Source organism: Penicillium odoratum (genome assembly GCF_028828045.1).
Source record: "Penicillium odoratum strain IBT 22623 chromosome Unknown utg000002l_segment0_segment0, whole genome shotgun sequence".
In the NCBI taxonomy this organism is placed as follows: domain Eukaryota; kingdom Fungi; phylum Ascomycota; class Eurotiomycetes; order Eurotiales; family Aspergillaceae; genus Penicillium; species Penicillium odoratum.
Window position 1 is genome coordinate 1,059,893 of NW_026643144.1, and position 24,289 is coordinate 1,084,181.

Consider the following 24,289-nt stretch of genomic DNA (forward strand, 5'->3'; position numbering starts at 1 on the left):
TTCCGTCCCATTCTGTTGATCTTTGTTCTGTACTTCTCATCCGCCAATCGTAATCCCTGAATTTGTGTGCAAGTACGACATCTTTCTTTAAGGTTCTTATATGAAAGCTGGGTTTCAATAAGTAGATTCTATGTAATATAATTCATCAGGATCATATCGCATCATGTGTTTGTACTCGAATTTGTTATACCATTATGCCATTGAACTGAGCGTTACCCCAATCTCTATCGAATGATGCCACGAGAAAGGCACGCATCACAAGAGATTGAATGAAATTGAGTTGCAGCTGGTAGGTAACATTAATAGGAAGAATGTGAGTCGTCGCCTGCTTATAGTAAGATTCGCGGGAGGGTCTCAGCGGGTTCAATCGTGGAGCTAGGACGATAAGTGTGACTGATCGGGATGGCCATCAAATTGAATTGAGCATATTGCACCCAAGCAACAACCGAGTGCAGTTGTTTAGCTACATTTCCATACTGATTAGTAGTCTCTCAACACGGACTTGATGACGAAAATCACTGATTGAAGAATGGAAAGGGGGCTTCTTCATCCGTGGCAATGCATCATACAATACCTACTTGACCACCATGTCCGACCGCTTTAATATCGACTGGCACCCGAACACCGTTTCCCCAGAGGTCACTCCATGAAGGCATTACCGCAACACTCCATACAATCAGTCCAGCAGATGAAAAGGAGCACTGAAGATGCTCGGTGGTGAGTCCGCAGGTGGATGGCTGGCAGTTTCAGCGGTGCTTTCGCTCAAGAGAGATTACGGGATCGACTTCCAACGAAGTTGGATGCCATCGTGCGTGGGTACGGTATCTTCGAGTTCACTTATACCCCGTCCATAATTGAGCTTGAGCGCACTCAGAACATCTTACTCAGTAAGTAAGGCATATTGGCGTATTGCAAGGCTGGCTTTGGTCATATTCCCATGGCAGAGAGGAAGGAATTACCATTCTCGCCCCCTGTTTGCGGATCGGAAATTTGCCCCCAGCTTTGTTCCTGTCGAGCAATATGGAGCCGCTGCTTGATGATAGTTTTTTATGGCAGTGAAAGGGCAATAAGCGAGTAAGGTTCTGAGTTGAGTGAGGTCGATGGGGCGTGTCATGCTTTTCCGATCATCCCGATCGGCGATGCGACCGTTGAAGGGTTGGATATAATCGTCAGTTCTGTAGACCAGCATTCTATTCTATGATTTTAGTGTCTGTCAATATTTTTGGAAATCAATTGCTTGCCTTGATTCTTCATTTCCAGAGACGCATTGTTCAGTGCACGGTTGCCATCTTCATCTTGCATGTTCGTCTTCCGGACTACAACAATTGGGCTGCGGAGGTCCATTAGACCCTGATTTCGATTGGTATCTCGTCGCAATCATCCTCAGGTAAACAGCTGACATTGTGCACGTTACGATGGCGAGTTTGAAATACCACAGAAGCATGGGAGCTTTGAAGATGGTGCAGATTGGCTGAGGGAGTGGCAGGTGGAAGGCCAAATCATCGAAATTCGAGGTTCTAGCCGGAATCGTTAATGATCAATGTATTTCTTATGTGCTCTGTGTATTGGTGTGGATCGGAGCAAGGCGCCAAAGTGATCCGCACTATACGTGATAGAGTATTGTCAGCAGTGATATGTGCCAGTCAGGGAAAAGATATTTCGTGATACTCAGCAAGAAGTCGGAGAAGAGAAGCAACTGAAGAGAGGTAAGGAATGAATAAAAGACAAGAGATTGTTGCCGTCTGCAGAGGAAATGCAAGAAGTTTCCTCGGGAGTCATACAACACCATTCTTCGACGGATGACAACTTGTATAGTAATGGGTTTCAGTATTAATTAAATTTCAATTTCGATATAATGACAAATGTCCCTGGAGAATACATAGGATAAGAAAGTTGTGCTCTCTTCATAATGACTAGTAACATGAGGAGGATCTCAAAATCTTTGGTGTAAGCTTCTGGGAACAGAACTTCAAATCAACGCATCGCTACATTGGGGATACAGACACAGGGCTGGATATCGGTGTTTATTGGCTTAAATGGAAAATCAGCATACGCATGATGTTTTCAGCGAAAGATTCATCTTCCCCGTAACACATTTTGTAGGAAAGTTGGGCTTTTTCAAGGGGTCGCTCCGCAATCGTCAGCGCGCAAGTAGGCGATATGCACTACAGAGATTCTCCCAGCATGCAATAAATCGTCGGTCATCACTCCTCACGTCTGCAGTTTTGATTCGGTACCTGCAATATTCCGGCCTTGAATGACGTATCCAACACACTCCAAGGCCTTCAGTGCAAACTTCATGCTTTTTCCGGCTGCTTGGAATGTGTGAAGTTAAAGGAGGCAAGACGCGTATCAATCGGGAACAGTGTGAGATAAGAAATCTCGGAGATTGGGTGAGAGAATTCTTCTTATAGTATTGACAGTTTGCCCTCAATCTTTGCTGGCCGCACATTTTTCGATTGGAATGCCTTTCGCAGCTCGGTCAAAAGACGTGCTCTGGTCAACAAGAGTGTTTGACCGACACTTTGAACTTCAACGAACACCACGCAGTCAAACTTGAGACCCCAGTGATGAAATATTAGAAATCTTTAAGACTTAGTCTAAGTAAAGCACCACCCCTATCCAATAATTATGAGGCTAGTAAATCTTTTCTGCCGAAAACCCCCTTCAGTCCAGCATTACTAACCTTTCCTCCCAATTTTCCTACTATTCAAAGCTATTTATCTTAGATTACATCTTAAATTAAACCAAGGATATAGATATTAGAGAGTCTAGTGTATATTTTCTTACTTTTAAATTCTTAAAAAAATGTATTTTATACGTGAATTCTTTGCTCGAATTAGGACAAAGAGAAAACTGAGATTTTCAGAATACAAGTAAATATCTTCATATTTTAGCAGTTTTATTAACTACTAATCTTAAAATAACCCCTAATCTACCCTAGCCTTCTAAGTAGCTATCAGGCCAATAAAATTAATAGTGACTTATCTACAAACAGATATTTCATTTGAATAAAAGGTAGAAGGTAGAGGGTAGGGTGAAGTGTATGTGTTTTTACCAAACAGGGGTAAATAACAGAAATAATTTCAGATGACTCATCATTTCATGTAGGAAGAATAAGGCAGAATCAGGCAGAATCAGGCACCCACGGGCTTTCTTAGGCCCGTCACAGAAAATGGACAAAGGCCCCTGTCCATGGCGGACAATGGACAGGGGCAGACAATGGACAGGGGCAGACAATGGACAGGGACCTTTTGTCCATGGACAGGCCCGTGCCGAAGTCTAGCAGTATAGCTGCTCTAGTAAAGTTCAAAATTGTGCAAATTAATGAAGAGGATCTTTTTAAATCCCCTTGTACTTTTTTCTTACAAGAAAAAGTGATTTTGCATGATTGATAGCATGATCTTAGCTTGGATATCGTGGTAGATTGTAAGAAGATACTAGCTCTGGATTTCCTTTTGGGCCGACGCGGACGATGACTAAGCTGGCCCTATCTAACTAGGGCAGGCGGCCCTGGTTCGGGCTGATGTTACGCCGAATCAATTTATTTCTTGGACTACAGAGTCTGGCCACATCCGAGGAGACATACTAGTGTGCATTAGCGTAACGCTAGGAGATTATACAAAAATTTACAGTATTTTCTGTAAAATAGCCTATAGTAGGGCATTTATTACTAGCGATTCAAAAATATACATCCAAAGTTCAAGTTCAACAATTAAATTCAACATTAAAAGATTCTATATTTAAAACCTTATAAGAGCCCTATCTATTGGAGTATCTACTTGTTTACACTGTGGGATCGTTCTAAGAAGCCTTCAAGATACTCAGTTAGCACTGTCTCCCAGGCACCAAAAATAATAATAGAAATTTTCTGTAAAAAGTAGTGATTTTGGGGAGGAAATCATATATCAACCAATAAGAGTATAGGATTTATCAAGATTATGACCTTATCTAGGTATTGGCAACATAAGAGGTTAAGTATGGGTTTGGGCGGTATTGCTTCTTGGATGTGGCTAGATAGTCTATTGCGAATACCTAGGTAATATCATAAAATAATTAGACCCATGCTCTTATTGGTTACTATACCATTTCCCCAAAATCATTACTTCTAATAGAGACTTTGGATGATTATTTTTGAACCGCTAGTAGTAAACGCCCTACTGTAAGCTATTTTACATAAAATACTGTAAATGCTTGTATAATCTCCTAGCGTTACGCTAATGCACACTAGTATGTCTCCTCGGATGTGGCCAGACGGTGTACAGGGGGCGAAATGTGACCTGGGCGGTATTGTCTCCTTCCTTCGAGATGGCGAGATAATCTAAATAGGGTGATTTCAATCTTAAGTACATAAGGACGAAATTTCAAACATGAAAGCAAATTACTGACTGGAGTCACGAAGAGTCTATACTCATAGGGGAAAAGAGGGCTATAATTTCAATCTGCTTCAGTATTGCCACGCTGTCCGTATGGAGAGTGGATACTCCAAAATCCCCATATCTTCCAATCATGTAGTAGAGAGGGCTATGACTGGTGGACAACAGGCGCTTAAATCCTTGTCTTTTGACTGCAAGAAGAAGATGAAACTGGAAATCTGCCCCTCTCCAGCCTATATTTCCTGGGTTAACCTTCTAAATTGCCCAACAAAAACACAGAAATCCAGTCGCTCAAGGATACTTGAATTTGCAAACAATGCCTGAACGGCTTAAAAACCTTCGTCGAATATTTCAAAACCACAAGAAAATTGGGAAAGAAGAAGCACACATTGATCAAGCGGAGGGCCAAAGAGATAGCACGGCAAATGCTAGACCATCAACTAGTAGCGATACTGCAATCCAACCAACCCAGTTAATTGAGACCTTCGAGCCACAAGACCTATGGCAAGCTGCGTATGACCAGCTTGATCAGACACAGCAGCAGATTTTGTCAAGCACACAAACCCCCTTCGAGTCAAAAGACAAGAAAGCTAGCTCGAGGGAGCTGATCGACGAGATAGTCTCGGTGACAAAGCAGCAATACGAGGCATACCAGCAGAAGTCAGACAAGACACTTCGCAAATCTTCGCGGAAGATCATCAATGCGTTACTTTCCTATAAGGAAACTATCAGTGCGATTGCGGGAATTGACCTTACACAACATGCAGCCGCTGCTTGGGCGATCGTGTCGCTTGCTTTAGAAGTATGTACTACCAGAAATTTAAGATACGTCAGTTGCTTATTGTCTGACTGATTTCTCAGATTCCCCAAAACCACCACGACGCTCGAAATGCATTGTTTGAATCCTCGGAGTACCTTGCCGATGTCATTACACAATGCACCTTCATCGAAAAGACATTCTACCTCAACGGCGATTCAGATATTCGAGGTCATGTGGAAACCGCAATGATCAAAATTTACAAAGCTATTCTACACTATTCAGGACAAATTCGGAAGGCCCAAAAGCCTGGCGTCGGAAGAAACCTCGCAGACTGTTTCACTGCTATTACTGGGCATCCACTCACGGTGCTCAAATCCTCAGTCGAGACAGAAAGAGATAATTTGCGCCGGTGGATTGAGCTTAGTGGATACTTACACCATGAGAAGGAGGCAGAAAACATCCTTCTCAAAATCGATGAGCTTGGCGAGTCCCTGAAGCTTCTTCTGGAACAGTCTAGCCTTACGCATCTACATGTTGTGGAGGGAGCATTATATGACTCTTATATTCATGAACATGAGGATTTTTGCCTTCCAGGGACCAGAACCGAGCTTCTTTCCCGCATTACAGATTGGGCGAAGTCCGATGACGAATTCATTTTCTGGTTGAATGGGATGGCGGGGACCGGGAAGTCTACCATTGCACGTACAGTTGCACAAGGGTTCGAAGACCGAGGACTGCTTGGTGCGACCTTTTTCTTCAAGCGGGGCGAGCCCGACCGTGGTAATGCGCGATACTTGATCACAAGTATCGCAGGACAGTTGGTTATAAGACACAGACAAATGGTGTCTGAAGTCTTGGACGCCATTAAGACTGATCCGAGAATTACATCAAAGTTTCTGAGAGATCAATTTGATCGGCTTCTCTATCAGCCCCTTCTGAAGCTTCAAACAGACCAATCTACCACGATTGTGATCGTAATTGACGCCTTGGACGAATGTGATGGAGACGATGATATAAAACTCATACTTCACCTATTGTTCAAATTACAAGGTATTCAATCGGTGCGCTTGCGAGTAGTCTTGACAAGCAGACCTGAATTCCCGATCCGTCTGGGTTTCCAGAAGGAAGATAACTACCAGGACATAGTTCTCCATGAACTTCCCGCTCCTGTAATTGAACACGATATTCGCCTGTTCCTGGAATATAAGCTTTCAGCAATACAACGCGAACATTCACTTCCCTCTTACTGGCCTGGGAATGAGAAGCTTGAGCAAATGGTTCAGATGGCGCTGCCTTTGTTTATCTTTGCGGCTACTCTTTGTCGCTTTGTTGGTGATGAAGACTGGCTTCCGGAAGAGCGTCTCACAGCAGTTCTTCAAGATAAAGCAACAACGTCAACATCCGACATGGACAGGACATATCTACCAGTTTTGAACCAGCTTCTTACTTCGAAAGATAAGAAGGAATTTGAGCAACTCTTATATGAGTTTCAGAATATCATCGGCGTGATTGTTCTTCTGGCTACCCCTCTTTCAGTTGTAACTCTTGCGCAATTGACTAGGATACCGAAAGAGAAGATTACCAACCGATTAAAGAGATTTCATTCTGTGCTTAGTGTACCAGCGGATCCTGAAGCACCAGTTCGTATTCTGCATCTTTCATTTCGAGACTTCTTAATTCATACGGAAGGTGACTTTCGTATTAAGGAGGAGAATACACATCGACAGATAGCATTGAACTGTCTTCGTGTCATGAACACTCAGCTCAAGCATAATATCTGTGAGCTAGCAGGTTACGGAATTCATAACGAGGATATCAATCCTCAGATAATCAAGCAGCACCTCCCAGCTGAATTACAATACTCCTGCTATCATTGGGTATATCATCTGAAGCAGAGCCAGGGTGGTATCTCTGAGCCTGAAATTTTCTCTTTTCTTGAAAAGCGGTTCCTTCACTGGTTAGAGGCACTAGCTTTGATGGGGAAAATAGCCGAGGCGGCAAGGATGATAGAGGCAATAGAGTCAAGTATACAGGTAAGTCTCGAAGACTTATGGCTAAATAATAGCTAACAAATATCACAGAAGAATGATCATCCTGCTCTTTCGGACTTTCTATATGATGCAAGAAGATTTACTCTCCAAAATGCTTATATGGCTGGCATTGCTCCATTACAACTCTACTATGCTGGGCTAGCGTTTGCACCAGCGCAAAGTATTATCAAAGGGACATTTCTAGGCGAAATATCAAAAAAGATACAGCCGCTACCAGCAGTGATGGATTCTTGGAGCACAACTCTACAGACATTAGAGGGCCATTCACATTGGGTTACTTCAGTGGCATTCTCTCCGGATGGACTCACCCTAGCATCGAGCTCAAACGATAATACCATCAAGCTCTGGGATACAACAATCAGCATACAGCGGCAGACGCTAGAGGGCCATTCAGGTTGGGTTAGATCAGTGGCCTTTTCTCCCGATGGACTCACCCTAGCATCGGGCTCAGATGATAAAACTATCAAGCTCTGGAATACGGTGACTGGCATACAGCGGCAGATGCTAGAGGGCCATTTAGGTTCAGTTAGCTCAGTAGCCTTCTCTCCTGATGGACTCACTCTGGCATCAGGCTCAGAAGATAGAACCATTAAGCTCTGGAATATCGTGACTGGCACACAGCGGCAGACGCTAGAGAGCCACTCAGGTTGGGTTGAATCAGTGGCCTTCTCTCCCGACGGACTTAGCCTAGCATCGGGCTCAAACGATAATACCATTAAGCTCTGGGATACGGTGACCGGCATACCGCGTCAGACCCTAGAGGGCCAAGGTTCAATTAACTCAGTGGCCTTCTCTCCTGATGGACTCACCCTGGCATCGGGCTTAAACGATAATACTGTCAAGCTCTGGGATACAGCAACCGGCATACAGCGGCAGACCCTAGAGGGCCAAGGTTCAGTCAGATCAGTGGCCTTCTCTTCTGATGGTCTCACCCTGGCATCGGGCGACGATAAAACCATCAAGCTCTGGAATACAGTGACTGGCACGCAGTGGCAGACGCTAGAAGGCCATTCGGATTGGGTTAGATCAGTAGCCTTCTCTCCTAATGGACTGAGCCTGGCATCCGGCTCAGACGATAAAACTATCAAGCTCTGGAATATAGTGACCAGCACACAGCAGCCGAAACTAAAGGGCCATTCAGATTGGGTTAGAGTAGTAGCCTTCTCTCCTGATGGACTCACCCTGGCATCGGGCTCAGACGATAAAACCATCAAGCTTTGGAATACAGTGACTGGCACGCAGTGGCAGACGCTAGAAGGCCATTCAGATTGGATTAGATCAGTGGCCTTCTCTCCTGATGGATTTACCCTAGCATCGGGATCAGACGACAATACTATCAAGCTCTGGAATATAGGGACAGGCACACAGCAGCAGACACTCAAGGGCCACTCAGGTTACATTAGATCAGTGGTCTTTTCTCCTGATGGACTTATCCTGGCATCAGGTTCAAACGATAACACTGTTAAGCTCTGGGATACGGCGACTGGTACGCAGCGGAAGACGCTAGAGGGCCATTCACATTTAGTCAGATCATTGGCCTTTTCTCCCGATGGACTCACCCTGGCATCAGGATCGGACGACAACACTATCAAGGTCTGGGATACGGCAACCGGCACGCAGCGGCAGACGCTAAAGGGCTATTCAGATTGGGTCAGATCAGTGGCCTTCTCTCCTGATGGACTCACGCCAGCTCTCGAAAAATGTCATGATAATTCCCGAATATCATTATCGAGTAACTGGGTCAGTCTAGAAGGTAAAAGCTTACTATGGCTCCCTGCTGAGTATCGTTCATTTGTATGCCAGGCTATCAACAATGCTACACTTGCACTTGGGTATGAGGATGGGCGTGTTTTGGTTACAGGATTCCATACATCATAATAAAAATCGCGGTCTTTGCGTTCTTTCACTCCTCTCCGTACTTCTTACTACTGTTTAAACATCATTGTCTATTTACTACAAGACCCGCTATGCCTCAAGGTGGGTCATCAGTTTAGCATGAGAGTTGCATAGGGAAATAGCATCCTGCCAGACCTTTAAGACACGCTCCAGCTCTTTCCGTTTGATTTGATTATACTTTAATGGAAAGTTTCAGCTATGATACCTATGTAGACATAATATATGATATCATTACCTAGGAAGAGTAAAGTACTGTAAAAATAACAACATAGGAAGCTCTATTTTCCACTGCTCTTCTTAATCGAGTCTAGTGAATCTAAGTATTATTAACATAAAAAGTTGGAAAGAGTAATAAGATTCATAGCCTTCAAGATCTATGGTTGTGAATTAGATCGAAGTCTTTAACTTATGAGTAAAAGTATACTATGATAAGAAATATTAGGAGCGGCCTAATCTCAAAAGGAGGGATAAAGTATGTCTTCTATATAGAGATATTATGATAAAGCGACTAAATAAATAGACTACCTAAAGCTAGTGACAAAGCTAGATATGTCGCTAAGTAACAATTTGAGAATAAAATGTAATTAGTAATCTTCTTAGGCTAGGTAGGCAACCTCTTGAAGTGCACTGCTTAAGAACATTCGCTGCGAAACAGATCAGCCGGATGAAGAGCAGTGGCAAGAGATATATCAATAACGCCACTTTGCCTCTTAGAATCTATCGCAAGTATAAGCTTGTCTTCGCTCACGAAGCCACGGCGTGAGCGATACTTCCATTGTCGCTAATATGCCTCAGCCCGAATGATAAGATATTCTGGACACAATTCAGCTTGAACGACATGATTACATCCTATTGCTCGTCTGTAATGGCATTTAGTGCATATTATTTCTTTAAGAAGCCTTCGGTTCCGATCCAACCTGCTAATTTCCACGCGCCATCTACTCTACCGAGTTCTCTTTGATTGCTTGAACGGCAGCCTCAATTCCTGCAGAGTCGGTGACATTGACTTTAAAGCCAATCGCTTCACCACCGTTGGTTACTATCTCACTGATGACCTTCTGGGAATCGTTTAGTTCCAAGAGGCCAAGTTTTGCATCTTGAAACGCGAGAGCGATGGAGGTTGCTCGGCCCTTTCCTGAGGAAGCTCCCGTGGTGGAGAAGACTTTATTTTGAAATTTGCGTACGACATTGTGAGTTAAGCTTTGTTTAATTGTCTAGACTGGCGAAATTATTGGTCGTTTATAATGATACTACACAAAGATCCTCAATCCAATGAAGTAGCACTTTCTCAATTAAAATCCGCTTGTCTAGAATTATTCCATGACTGTTTCTCTCGGAAGAAAGTCAATTGATGGATCAACAAAGAAAAAGACTGATTTCCTTAGATAAAATGACGTTCTGTGTTGTGTGCTAGCTCTCGTTTGTTGGCTTTCGCGTTCCTCTTGGAGATTTTCCCATCTCCATCCAACATGCAACAAAGATACAGTTACCATTTTCTTCCGCCCGCGGTAACTATCCTCCAATCAGAGTATGTCCATGACAGAACACATGAGACCTGTCAAGGTATCATTTTTTCGGGCAAGAATTGTTTCTTTCACTCTTCCCATTCCAATACAGATGCGGACTACCATACATTCGTCATGTCGCTTCCACCAATACTAACTAGTATCCATATATCTGGACATGACTCAATCTATTTCGAATGACGGCAGTGGGTAAGAAGCGCGATGAAAGCCAATCGAGGCTACAGAGACGTACCGCAACAAGTACCCAGTCGCCTACGAACAATCCAAGCTACAATTCGATACGCCAATAAAGATCAAGTTTATTGTCGCAGACGAAGACATCAGTGGAACTTCCCTTGCCCGTGAGTGGTCAACTTCTAAACGTCAATCTCCAGATTCTTGAGATGAATACTGGACTGTGAGGCACTTGGCTCGAGAACCGGCACCCAGAATGGGCCCGCGACATTTCCTCCCATAACCACTTGGCATGTTAATCCATCCTATGTACCTAGTTTTGGGAACGACATGTTTAGTTCACGTCGGCACCAAACCCCAAGTGATCTTGACTTTAAGTTCCCACGCCAGAGATCCTTCAATACATCGACAACGTGTTCGACAGTTTTGTTCTGAGAAAAATGCCACCACTACCCGTAATATCACGAATGCTGTCTGGGACGACCAAATACAAAGCGAATCGTTACCAGCATGTCGGATAACCTTGACTTACTTAGATCCTGGTTGCATCATTTTGAGATTCTGCGGAGGCATCGGTATGAGTACTTCGAATGGGAAAGTCGACACCAGGAGCCGGGTTTGAATTTTGCTCGGCTTAATAATGGCTTCCGGACTCACGAGTTGTCTGACAATGTGGAGGCTAATCCTACATAAATCACTCTTTTACAGCCATGACTGAGCTGACTAAGTGCCCTGTGGATGGTATTCGGATCAAATCATGCTACTCCTACAAGGTTTATCGGTCCAAATGAAATTCAAATTATGTTCAATATGGATTCAGGGGATAAGTCAATGAATGTATAGCAAATTGGATCTGTGTGTTATGCACAACAGTAGGAGAAATATCGTATTCATGGCGAGCAAGATGAATGTTGGTTCTTCAACCCCTACTCGGGATGGTGTACTTGGTTATCTCATATCCAAGGTACCCTGTGAAGTACGGCATTGGGTTTAGCGTGTTTTGCCTGTGAGCCAGTGAACATGAATTAAAAAAGCGGTATTCTACACAAGAACCGGCCGGATGGTGTAGTTGGTTATCACGTATCGTTAACACCGATAAGGTCCTGGGATCGAGCCCCAGTCTGGTCATCCTTTTTTTTCTCTTTTTTGTTACAATCATCTCATCTCCCTTTTTTGACAATCTTTTTTTGACTATCATTTTTAATTACAATGGCTACTAATTTCTGCCTGAATTTCAAAATATTGATTATCAACGCGTTGGACAGCTTCATCATTTGTAAGAGAAGAAGAAAAGTCTATAATTAGATGCGAATACAAAGCCGTCTCCGATTTTGATAGCAAAAGGAGAGAGACTCTCGTTATCTTGATATATAGGTTTCCCGGATATTAAATGCGAGATAAAATCACTGCTATATAGGGAGGTGGGTCATTTATATCCGACTGCAGCTTATACGCGATAGAAAGGTCGAAAGGGCGATCAAATTCAATAGATCCAACCCAGTCACCCACCGTTGGAGTTATTAGGCGTATTCCACCTAGACCACAGAGCTCTTAAACACGATCGATAACTTCTTAATGATTAAGAATCGTTGAGCTTCTCCTATTCTTACAATAGGGATCCAGGATTAGCCCTAGCTGCTTCGGAGAAACGTGATAACAACAGCCCTCAATATATCGATCAGGCTGAACGCTCAAGTAGGGATAGACAGTTAGTTCGAAATCAATCCAATAAGAGGAATCATTCTCTTTCAAAATCATCTGAATGATATCCTTATATATTTATCCTATCTGCCCCAGTTCCCGAACCTAAGTGTAGCTATTTAAGATTTTGGCATTACTTTTAAGAAGAAGGCTTATCAGTTGATCCCCTTACTTATGCTTCGCAGCTGCTAACAGGATTCTGTGTGTGATAACGATTCCATCTATCCAACTTAGAACAAGACTAGCTATAAATTGGGCCGCATTCAGATGTTAGACGATATCCCTAAGAATATTTTCTGTGATCTAGATCTCAGACCCTCTTTTTTCGATAATTACCTACATTGTCTCCATCATTCCCTCCGAAGCAGCAGTCTGGAAAGCAGTTCTATAAGAGCCCCCTTAAGCGTTAATATTTGCTCCTCGGTTCAGGAGGAGTCTCACAGTATCCGTGTGGTCTCTAAATGTAGCGGCCTAGAGAGCAGTCATATTAGACCCATTCTAGGCTTCGATATCTGCGCCCCGGTCAAGAAGAAGCTACACAATCTCTATACTGCCCTTCAATGCGCCAGCCTTCAGAGCAGTTCCATAAGCACCTTAAGCGTTGACTTCCGCGCCTCGGTCGAGGACAAGCCAGACAATCTCTATATGTCCTCCTCTGATAGCAGCATAGAGAACAGTTCTATAAGTCCTTCCCCGGTTGTTGACGCTCACGTCTCGATCGAGAAGAAGCCGCACGATCTCTATATATCCCTTCAATGCGGCAACCTGGAGATCAGTCATGTTAGACCCTGTCTGGGATTCGATGTGTGCGCCCCAGTTAAGAAGAAGCTGCACGATCTCTATATGTCCCTTCAATTCGGCAGCCTGAAGAGCAGTCCCTTAAGACCCCCCTTAGGCGCTAGCTTTGCTCCTCGGCTGAGAACGAGCCGCACAGTCTGTATGTTTCCTCCTTGGATGGCAGCATGGAGAACAGTTCCATACTGGTGGCTTTGGGTGTTGACATCTGCACCTTCTTCGAGTATTCTTCGTACAGATTCTGTGTCCCCCTCAAATGCAAAATCGGATATATCCATTTGATCGGCGAACTTCCAGTTTTGATGTGGATATCAGGGCAAAACGTATGTTCAAGCTATCTCAAGAAAGGCTGGGGCGGGCTTTCTATGAAGAATACCGGTATCAAATATTAAAGAGTTTGTAATTGACACCCAGATCTGAGGGCGCCAAACTGGTTTCGATTTCAGGACAAAAAAAGAAATCACAAAATCGGCAGTGAGGCTAGCGAGAAGACAATTCGATTTTGGAGGCGAAGCAAATACCAAACCATGATTTTCGATTGGCTTATGCGAGCTGACGTGGCGAGTGCGTATGAGGGCGGGGTCGGGCGGCTATTATCAGCCCCCATGAGCACTCAGCCTTGGTGGCCTGATCATAACCAGCCATCACATTGTTGAGTTGTATTTTTCCAGCGATCAAAAAATGAAGAACGGATTACTTGGAAGATATAGTAAACTGAAAGTTGTCGAAGGTGACACGCAGCGTATAATGAAGAAAGTACAAAAGGTAAGATAAGGTGGTATGAATAGTAAGAGAGAAAGGGATCTCAGCGCGAGAATTGGAAGATGCCCACTGCCCTACGCTACACATGAACACGCTCCGAGAAAGGTCTCTGGCAAATCATTGTTTTCAACCTCTCGAACCACGCGAAACGAGCATCGAGCTAAGAGGTTATAGCTTCATGTTTTTCGAGCACAAGGAAATTTATCCCACCTTTCTTGAACAATCTGGCCAGCACCAGGCTGGTGTCGCTGCCTCCGACGATTCATACATGAAGCTGTCTCATTTAAAGGTTTTTTTTCATGGTATATTCATGAGGATACATGAGGATATATTTGGAGATTGTGAGGCTGAGTATACTACAAACGTTGACGTTTCTGCTTGCGATAATTACAGGAATTTACCATGTAAACCAGTGCAATACGGTATTAGTAGCCGCCCGATCCAGTCGCGGGCAGATCCCGTTTGCTCCACTTTTGCCTAATTTCAACCAATGAAATCACTATAATTGCGCCCTTCCCTTTGAGTATATGATGACTCGTTCTTCATCTCCCATATCTATTACAAACCCTCACTGTCACATTCTGTCAAAATCTTGACCTGTGACGAACCAATTTCCCGATGGACTCACTAGAGAGATACCCACCAAGTTACATCCTACGCGAAATCGCTAACTGTTTAGACCGCAGTCACCACCTCGTCCACCTTTCTTCCAATGTAGTGACTTACGGAGAAGCACTTCAAGCAACATTAAACTGCATACGCGAAACTCCAGGACAAATTTCACTCCCAACCACAAAACCAATCCCGACTCGGCGACAGCGCTTACAGGAGATAGCTGAGGACATGCATTCGAGGGTCCCCTCTTTCGAGCCACCTACCCTACCGTTCCGCACCCCAGTCAAACGCGCCCAAAAAGAATTTCCACAGCCAGACCCAAATCTGGTTCTGCGGCAACGTTTGCGCGAGATGGCGCTGAAAGATTTGCGTTCTGGAGCTACTCCTTTCCCTATCCGTCCTCCTGCCCCGCCCAGGAACCAGTTGCACAAAATGCCTAGCACTGTGACAAAAGATCCCTTGGATGAAGAGCCCCAATTACCGAATGTGCCTGGTGCCTGGCGTTGATTTGTAGCGCATGAAAGGTGACTGGTTGTATTTGCTATCTTGCTGCACTCACCATGGTAACGAGTTTTGATTTTACGCGCCGTGCGCTACTTCTGTCTGCAAAGCGCAGTGTACGATTCTGTATGCAGTATGGCTCTCCCGCCTGTCGGGATGATTCTGAATAATGAATCATTGGTCTATGAAACGAGCCTTGGAACTTTTGCTGGATCAATTCGATGGCTAAATTCGCTGAGAATAGCCTGAATGCGGTTCCTTCTTACAGGCTTTATATGGCATAGTATATGTTTTTGATAGTATGTGATTCGCAATATTATCCAGCTCCATCGATTGATTGTGAAAAAAGAATTTTCATTCTAAGCGCATAATCTACGGATTAAAAAGCATTCGGCCCCTTTTATGTCATTGTATGTGAAGGCTAAACTTCGGGAGTCAAGATGCATCTCATGATCAAAACACAGAGTGCCAAGACTGCATTCAACAGAAACAAGTATACTCGGATTGAAGTGTACGAATGAAAGCCGGGCCCAAATATTAGCTCACTGTTTCTCTCCCATGATTGATGGAATTACTTATTTAGTAGTTGTTTGCGGGGCCCCGCCAGCCTTGAATGCGCGGAAGGTAAAATCGTGGGGGTAGCTCAGAAGTACCGTTCTATCAAAAAGTTGCTCGCTTTAAAGGATTGAAATGAGGGGGTGTCCTCAGGTCATTGGTCCTCTTTGAAGACTCTCGGCAATCCGTTTGACTGGGCATGGCATTCAAATCCTCATCCCTTGTACTTTTTCATTTCAGTCTCATCTACGTCCTACACCATGCCATCCCTAGAGACCGAAGAGTTAGACATCATCGCGCCTGTTGAGGACTCACAGGTCTCAACAAATCGTGGTAAAGACCAAGTCGCGTGCTTTCTGGCAAGCGTGGAAAATGGCGACGACAATCGCTGCTTCACAGTTGAAGATGAGAAGCAAGTCCTTCGACGCATCGACCTACGCGTTTTACCAGTCCTTCTGGGAGCTTATTTCTTCCAACAGCTTGACAAATCTGCGCTTTCCTATACATCGATCCTCGGTCTTGCTGAAGATGCCCACCTTGTCGGCTCACAGTACTCATGGCTCAGCTCTATTCTGTATTTATCACAATTGGTTTTCCAGCCTTTAGCAGCCTTTCTACTTGTCAAGGCACCCACGGGCAAGGTTATTTCAACTGCTATTTTTCTTTGGGGAAGTACGTTGGCAATATCGTCTGCCTGTACTGACTTTAATAGCTTGCTGGGCTTGCGCTTTCTTTTGGGGGCTTTTGAGTCAATGATTGGTTCGGTGTCACGCTCGGACTATTTTTTGCAATTCATGCTGATTATCTATTCTAGCTCCGTCTTGCATTGCGGCTACTCAAATGTGGTGGCGTCGGGGTGAACAAAGTTTGCGCGCAGCTATGTGGAATTCAATGAACGGGTTGACCTTTATTGTAAGGAAGAATCTCGAGTCCAACGCGCACTGCATTAGCTCTCATCTTATGTTGCATTTCCGTAGGTCGTCAGTCTCTTTACCTATGGATTGGGCCACATTCAAAGCGACACACTCTTTTCATATCAGATAATTTTCCTATTCTGTAGTCTGTTGACTGTCTGCTATTCGTTTATTGTTTTGATATTCATGCCAGATTCACCCATGGAAGTCAAATACTTAAGCGCCCCGTAGAAATTCATTGCTGTCGAGCGTCTGCGAGCCAACCAAATGGGTATCGTTTCCCGTGAATGGCGGTGGGACCACGTTTTGGAAACACTGTATGATATCAAGACTTGGAGCTGGTTTTTATTGATTATGTCGATATCGTAAGTCTTGATCATCTCCTTGGACTTGATGTCAAGTTCTTATGACTGTCCACAGAATCTCAAGTGGTGGGATTGGCAGCTTCGGAAATCTCATCTTGGGATCATCTGGATACACCACCTTCGAGTCGATTTTATTTAACCTGCCATTCGGGGCTATTCAGATCATTGCCATCTTGGGCGGGGGTTAGCTTGCCACGCGCTTCAAAACCAAGGGGCTGGTCATTGTGTTATTGCTACCCTCTCAGCCATCGGTACTATTCTGATGCTTGTCATACCACGGAGCAACAAAGGTGTTCTTCTATTTGGCTACTACCTGGTGCGTTTAGACTCTACTCACTGTCCTTGATTACCTTTTCAAGCTGATATCACTCTCATCTGAAAGGTGTCGACTATGGCTGCCATCACACCAATGATTTACGCCTGGGAAGCTCAGAACACTGCCGGGGACACGAAGCGAAAGTGCACATCGGCTGCCGTGCTCGTGGGAATGTGCACAGGAAATGTCAGTCACAAGGACAGAACTATTCTGTTGGAAGATATATAACGTTCCTGCTCACATCTTATTAGGTCATTGGTCCCCAGCTCTACTCGAGGTCTCAAGCCCCTGCATACCGTCCAGGCCTGATTGCAAATTTGGCTATGTTTATTCTTGTGGCTGTCCTTTCAATGTAAGTTCAAGCCACTACTTGAAAACAAATCTCGCGTTAACCCTGTTAGCAGCTTCACCGACATTTACTTAATCGCAATCAATAAGAAACATGCCAAGAAGAGAGAGGCACTCGGAAGGTCGGCGAATACTGTGGATGAATCAATGCTGACAAAGGATAAGATGGAGACAAGCAAGGCTCTTGAATTGGAAGATGTCAGAGATATTCATAACGGTAACGTTGTCGATAAGGGTTTCGCGGATACAACGGATCTCCGAAATGAAGACTTTATTTATGTCTATTAGCCACTCGAGAAGCCTCAATTTAGGGCAATTTCATCTCTTTATTCAGGCTCATTGTGCCTTTATTTAGAAGAGAAATACTTCAGACCGATTTTTCAAATTTTACCATTGACCTCGGAGACACGGAAATGACAGAGGATATTGCGGGTGTCAATCAAGAATACAAAGACAGAAAGTGCACAAAACAAAGTCACTGTAAGTTCATGGAAGACAACAAAAATAATAATGAGAATGAAATAAAATCACTTGGTCAGATAGATCTCACCTGGGGGGGTATAGTGAAATCTCACCCAGGGCCATTTTCATGGACATCTTCTAGTAGTTGGGGATGCAAACACCGGCATTCCACTCAGTAGCGCCAACACATTGCCAACCACCACAGCAAGGAATACCGCCATTTTCACAGGCAACCTTGTAGTCTATAGTGATAGTTAATCGGATTGCCAATCTTGAATCTTATATACATATACTCACTGCCGACACAGGTGCGCTTCTCAAAGGCATCGGGGGAAGAAGTAGCAGTAGCTACAGCGGCCAGGGTGGCAAGGATAACAGTGATAAACTGCATTTTTATGGTGGGAATTGTTGATCTGTTGATCGGATTGATATGTCGATCGATCGATCGATTGATTGAAATGAGATAGTTCTTTGATGATGTGCAGTTGTCGAAGGAATTACAAGCTATTTATTACATAGGCAAGAAATTGAATAATATCTCAGGATTCCTTAAACAGACTCATTCTTACATGCTTCATAATTCCATACCCATTGGGAGTATGATTTGCTTTCAAGCCTCTTGGCTCTGTATGAACAACGTTAAGGAGGTGGTGAACTTTGCAGCTTTCCTATTTAGGCATCATATTCAGTCAGCTGCAGATGCGACAGTGAGTTACTGAAACTCATAATACGACGTCAAAAATCGGAAGGGGCCATTTAATTGAATGGAAGACGGAATACGCGTTATTTCTATTAATAGGAGAGCTGAGTGACTAATCATTTTCTGCCTCGTACATTACTTAAGATTTCACCACACCGCTCTCGGTTCTGGAGATGTGGGGTGTCTGACGCTTATTATTGGCTGAGAATCCGTGCGAAAACGTGATCAGCAGAAACCCCGCCAGCCCCTCATGACATAGCTTTGACTCGACCCCTCACTCCCTGCTTTTCACCCATCTCTTCTTTTCTTCATCCTTCATTAATTTCCATTGCACCCCTAAGAATCCGCAACTATGAGCCAAGTTTACTTCGATGTCGCCGCCAACGGCAGTATGTTCTTCTCCAGATTCTTGCATAACCACTGTATCTCAGGTTGCTAATCTTGTCCTTACTCAGAACCCCTTGGACGTATCGTCTTCAAGCTTTACGATGATGTTGTTCCCGAGACCGCCAAGAACTTCCGCGAGCTGTGCACTGGCCAGAATGGATTCGGTTACGCTGGATCTGGCTTCCACCGCGTGATCCCCCAGTTCATGCTCCAGGGTGGTGACTTCACCAACCACAACGTAAGCTTTCCTTGAGATGAAATCTAGAGAATTTGGACCCAAGCGATCTGAAAATTAACACTCTATCTAGGGCACTGGTGGCAAGTCCATCTACGGCGAGAAGTTCAAGGACGAGAACTTCAAGATCAAGCACACCCGCCCTGGTCTGCTCTCCATGGCCAATGCTGGTCCCAACACGTATGTTGACCGATAACCATTCAATTCCCGTCCCCTTCTGAATTCGTACTAATGCATTGTGTTTCTCTAGCAACGGCTCTCAGTTCTTCATCACCACTGTCGTTACCTCTTGGCTCGATGGCAAGCACGTCGTCTTCGGCGAAGTTACCCAGGGTATGGACATCGTCTCCGCCATTGAGCAGCTTGGATCCCCCAGCGGAAAGCCCAAGGCTAAGGTGGAGATCACCGCCTCCGGTACCGTCTAAGTAATGAATGGGTTAAAAAGTCTTAGCTATTGCATAAATACGGCTAATTGATGCCCTCCTTGAACCTATCTTGATCCACAAGATCGGAGAGATTACGGTCAAGGGCTCATTTTCATATTAAATCAAATTCCTTGTATGAAAGTAGTTCGTAGAATAGGCATGACAAGACATTTGGTCCGCAATAAGGCATTCGTGAAAATTCGATGAGTTTCGACACGGTGGGGCGTGAGCCCAGATGTAGCTTGAGCCTGAGGCATCAAGGCAAATTCTCTGATCAACCTTGATACTCAATGGTTTTAAAGCCCGAAATTTTATTGAATACCGAAATGGAGAAGCTACGATAAATTTTTTTTCAAAAATCAAGATCCACAAGCCCTGCTGATATAGAGAAGAGCTACAGCAGAGCATATTTTTCCAACGCTCGCGTCGGCGTACTCCACATCAAACTTTTGAACAAAACTGATCCCATAAGGACCAGCGTTGGAGGCTAGTCGCTGTTCATATGAGCTGATGGACTTAACATCAGCATTGACCACTTTAGCTGACTCGAAGTTGGTAAAATCTTCGACCGTATTTGTCCGTCGATCCAGTGGCTCCATGCTATAATAATCCCCATTGGTCACTGACTGTTGTCCAAACCGGTCAAAGGTCCTCTCGGACGAGCGGCCATACCTCCGACTGGTAGAGGATGCCATCCCAGGAGCGATCAGTGATGTAGTCTTGAAGAATGCCATGTTGGCGCAGGTTATGGCTTGTTGAGGCTCCAGAACAGTCCACATGATTGGGTCGAGTAACGTGAATGTTAAATCCTCGAAGTCGAGCTTATGCGTGGAAATAAGGCGGATGATGCTAACGATTGAAATTTTTGTAGATATATATACGTAATTGGTATCAGATTTGGGGTCAAAAATTGGGATTCGGAAATGCTTCTCACACAAGTCCCACACAAGTCCCACACAATACACTGAGGCAAGACCACTATTTCTTTGCATGTTGAGCTTCAACTTTCAATGTGTGGGAGGGCTAGTGCTTTAACCATCGCGTCGGTGACAATGTTCATGATACCAGCGACCATAAAAGCTACCGAGCGATTGCCACATGTCCCCTCGATAGTGGTGTCCCAGTTGTAGGTAAGAGGTCGGCAGAGCTTATAACTTCGCACTATATTAGCGCCACCTAAAACAGCAAATTGCTCAATTTCCCAGGCTTTTTCAAACTATTGTTTTTATCATTTTACACTACTTTGTTTACTTTTACAGCTTGAAAAGCACATACGACCATAGGGTGTGGAGAACAGGGCTTCCCGTCCGCTCAGCCGTACTTAAGCCACACGCCGGTTAGTTAGTAGTATGGTGGGTGACCACATGCGAATCCTGACTGTTGTATGTTTTTGCTTTTTGAACTTTTTGATTCGTCAGGAAACCTAAAGCACTCGAGGATGATAGTAATGGCCCATTCCCAAACAACGAATAGAGCAACGATAACGCCGGCCTTGAAAATACCGTTGCTTCTGAAGATGCGGACCATGAAGAGAGCGATCGAAGTCTTGACCATTCCGAGAGAAGTCCCATAGGGAATCTCCACAGAAAGAAGAGACTACATTGTTGATTAGCAAGGCTGATGGAATTATATAATCACCCAGAATCTTACCTTGAGTACTATGACTCTGGATTCCGGCGCTACATCCATGATATGCAGATCCATACGCCCATACTTGATCACTAATTTAATGTAAGTAGTGTTTCTCAGAAGGGGAGCGGAGGAGCGGCCGATCTGATATAGAGCAAAGCAAGAGTGCCATACATTAGGACATATATAGATGATCAGCCGACATGCCGCTCATGTTGTACTAAGCAATTGTTAGATGGGGGATAACTCACCACGCCCACCAGGGTGAAGGACTCCGAAAGTCCAGGCTTCAGAGCTTTCAAATACATGGCATGTAGACGCGCAATAGTGGCAACAGTTGCCAGAATACCAAACATCGTCGCTGCCACGAGCGGGCCTTGAATATAAGATCGGGCGCTATATCACAGTCAAGCAGTGTTGGGAATTCATTTCAAACGTGCATCATTGTATTTGTATTTGTTGAAGTTTGGGGGTCGCAAGACCCCACTTCGTTTGCTTCCAGCGCTTAGTACATGCATTAGATAGAAGCTTCTAGCCCAACGAGAAAGCACCCTCTCCATCCCACGACTAAGAAAATATTTTCCGACCCCCTCACTTCTTCACAGTAATACTGTCCTTAGCTATATTGACTTCAAAAGCCCAAGAGGTGTTGATAAAGAACCTCAAGCACTCGCCTTCATTAAAAAGGGAGGCTCTTTTTCTTCGACCATCAATATGTCAACAGCCTCTAAAGCTCTCGCAACCACGCGAACAATATTTTCCTCTTCCTCTAAACCAACACTGATTCGCACAATATGCTTTGGTACCCCGTGACTCTCCGCGAAGTCTAGTTCATGCGGGTGTGCTACCTGTGCGAATGGAATGGCTAGGGTGAAATTTGCCCCAAAGCTAGATCCCTTACGGACATCTAGAGCATCGTAGAAACATGCTGCGCTCTCTGGAGTGTGGAACACAATTGCTAAGACTTGACCATAGCCTCCGTGGGGCTTGCGACGATGGCGCTCGTAGAGGTGTGCCGTGGGTCCGAGAGATGGGTGGTTCACTTGCGCAACTGATGGATGAGAGGCAAGCAGTCGGACGACTGGGAGAGCATTTTTGTTTGAAAGATGAATGCGCTCCACAACGTCGTGGCAGCTTCGGCTTAATTCAGCTGCATCGAGAGGGAAGAGGATGTCCTCGTAGATGGCCTTGATACTTCTATGAATAGCATCGTAATGACGGGATTGGGGATTCACTACAATGCTGAATGGTTTGACATCAATAAGGTAGAACTCATTATGGCCAATAAAGACCTAAGGGAATGGATGAGAACTTACCTGCCAGCGGCGACATTGCAAGAGCCACTGAACATCTTCGTCAAGCTAGTCATGCGAATATCTACCCATGGAAAAATATCCGTGTTGATGAATGTACAGACGGAATCATCACATGCCACAATGAAGTTGTACTTGTCGGCTAATTCACGGATGCGATGTAAGTCTGGTGATGAGAGGTGGGTGTTGCCTGGAAAATCACAGAACAAAGCTTTTATCCGTCTTCCTGATTCCAGGGACTTTTCAAGATCGTCCAATTCTTCCTTGCTACCTTCATGGTAAAAGGTAGTCTTGCCCCAGCAACTTCCTCTAATCACTCGTCCAGTTTCCACGTAAAGCCACCTGCATAGGTTAAATATCAATAAGGAGGTATTTGCTCGGAGAGAAAGAAATATACTCACCCGTAACCGACAACTTCTTGATCTGGCTCAAGAGAGGCAAGAGCCCTTGATACAGTACCTATTGCATTCATTCCATTTGGAAATAGATACACGTCTTCGTGAGATAACGCTTTTTGTCCTAGAAGGTCCGAAGCAGCTAATTCTGAGATCAATTGCCTCACTGCCATCTTTTCTTCCTCACCAGACGTTATAACCGGCCGAGGCTGCCGAGAGCCGAAAGAATTCTCGGCTTTAGTGTACCATGCAGTGTTCAAGGACTCAGAACGCAAATAATCAAAGTTCCGAATACAGTACTCGGCATGCCGACTACACACGCCTGTGCCTGCGTCCCGCCATTGCACTAGAGCTTCCCCATCAAGGCTCTTGGGAAAAATTACCGCATGGAAGCCAAGCCAAGGCATGTCTTGGCTTCCTTGCTCTTCTTGTGGTAAACTGAATTGCGCGATCTCCACCTGAGCATCATGGTCCACATCCTTCAAACCAGCAGCACATCGACGTGCACCCGCATCGGAAGGAAACATAAGACAATTCATCTCCTGATGGGCATGAATTTGAAGTCGATCCAATACCAGCTGGCCCAACTTCTTGACAGATCCGTGAATATAGAAACTGCAGCGGTCAATTAACGGTTCAAATCGGTTGTGGCTCTTCGCAGTCCTTACCGAGGATACCCGAATGGCACTTTATCAACGATCCACGGCTCCTTCTGCTGGTACGCAACAATTGAGTTCCAGGTTGGTAGAGACACACTCAATGACTGTGATCTTTGTTATTCAAATGTCTTAATTTTGCTCCATCTCTCCGACTTACGTGTATGTCACCTGGAGGATGGGTGATACCAATCGGCTCCGCATGGGGACCAGTAAAAGGTGACCTTGATGAGAGACCAGAATTTGCGATTCTTCTGAATTGAAAAACGGACCTCCTCGCATCCACTCGAATCCGCAATTGTCGAAGCATTATTGCTACTCTTGGGGACAGTCTATTAGATGCCGTGTCGAGCTCCTTTGTAAAAATAAATGAAACAGTCCTGCTCTTTTCATAAACCTCACTCTATAAATGCAGCTCTCTGGAAAAAGGAG

General features: G+C 44.6%; 8 protein-coding genes across 8 annotated transcripts; 5 read left to right on the plus strand and 3 right to left on the minus strand.

The window, feature by feature from the left end:
* Positions 1–646: 646 nt before the first annotated feature.
* N7520_002429 (uncharacterized protein) lies at positions 647–895 on the plus strand (the record flags this gene model as incomplete). Its single annotated transcript, XM_057136364.1, is given in 2 exon segments — positions 647–717; positions 730–895. The coding sequence occupies 2 exon segments, from the start codon at positions 647–649 to the stop codon at positions 893–895; spliced, it is 237 nt and encodes a 78-aa protein (XP_056999050.1).
* A 3,797-nt stretch (positions 896–4,692) lies between these two features.
* Positions 4,693–9,065, plus strand: N7520_002430 (uncharacterized protein; the record flags this gene model as incomplete). The annotated part of the gene is made up of 3 exons (XM_057136365.1): positions 4,693–5,178; positions 5,238–7,169; positions 7,218–9,065. 3 exons carry the CDS (start codon positions 4,693–4,695, stop codon positions 9,063–9,065), a joined length of 4,266 nt encoding a protein of 1,421 aa, XP_056999051.1.
* Positions 9,066–14,884: 5,819 nt separating this feature from the next.
* Positions 14,885–15,163, plus strand: N7520_002431 (uncharacterized protein; the record flags this gene model as incomplete). The annotated part of the gene is made up of 1 exon (XM_057136366.1): positions 14,885–15,163. One exon carries the CDS (start codon positions 14,885–14,887, stop codon positions 15,161–15,163), a length of 279 nt encoding a protein of 92 aa, XP_056999052.1.
* Positions 15,164–15,972: 809 nt separating this feature from the next.
* N7520_002432 (uncharacterized protein) lies at positions 15,973–17,943 on the plus strand (the record flags this gene model as incomplete). Its single annotated transcript, XM_057136367.1, has 8 exons — positions 15,973–16,384; positions 16,527–16,624; positions 16,858–16,991; positions 17,047–17,174; positions 17,237–17,307; positions 17,374–17,493; positions 17,559–17,659; positions 17,712–17,943. 8 exons carry the CDS (start codon positions 15,973–15,975, stop codon positions 17,941–17,943), a joined length of 1,296 nt encoding a protein of 431 aa, XP_056999053.1.
* Positions 17,944–18,255: 312 nt separating this feature from the next.
* On the minus strand, positions 18,256–18,508 carry N7520_002433 (uncharacterized protein; the record flags this gene model as incomplete). The annotated part of the gene is made up of 2 exons (XM_057136368.1): positions 18,256–18,359; positions 18,415–18,508. The coding sequence occupies 2 exons, from the start codon at positions 18,506–18,508 to the stop codon at positions 18,256–18,258; spliced, it is 198 nt and encodes a 65-aa protein (XP_056999054.1).
* A 661-nt stretch (positions 18,509–19,169) lies between these two features.
* N7520_002434 (peptidylprolyl isomerase) lies at positions 19,170–19,864 on the plus strand (the record flags this gene model as incomplete). Its single annotated transcript, XM_057136369.1, has 4 exons — positions 19,170–19,206; positions 19,273–19,442; positions 19,513–19,619; positions 19,690–19,864. The coding sequence occupies 4 exons, from the start codon at positions 19,170–19,172 to the stop codon at positions 19,862–19,864; spliced, it is 489 nt and encodes a 162-aa protein (XP_056999055.1).
* A 359-nt stretch (positions 19,865–20,223) lies between these two features.
* N7520_002435 (uncharacterized protein) lies at positions 20,224–20,643 on the minus strand (the record flags this gene model as incomplete). Its single annotated transcript, XM_057136370.1, has 1 exon — positions 20,224–20,643. One exon carries the CDS (start codon positions 20,641–20,643, stop codon positions 20,224–20,226), a length of 420 nt encoding a protein of 139 aa, XP_056999056.1.
* A 1,512-nt stretch (positions 20,644–22,155) lies between these two features.
* On the minus strand, positions 22,156–24,167 carry N7520_002436 (pyridoxal phosphate-dependent transferase; the record flags this gene model as incomplete). The annotated part of the gene is made up of 6 exons (XM_057136371.1): positions 22,156–22,735; positions 22,810–23,148; positions 23,208–23,816; positions 23,870–23,964; positions 24,018–24,081; positions 24,130–24,167. 6 exons carry the CDS (start codon positions 24,165–24,167, stop codon positions 22,156–22,158), a joined length of 1,725 nt encoding a protein of 574 aa, XP_056999057.1.
* Between the last annotated feature and the right edge of the window lie 122 nt (positions 24,168–24,289).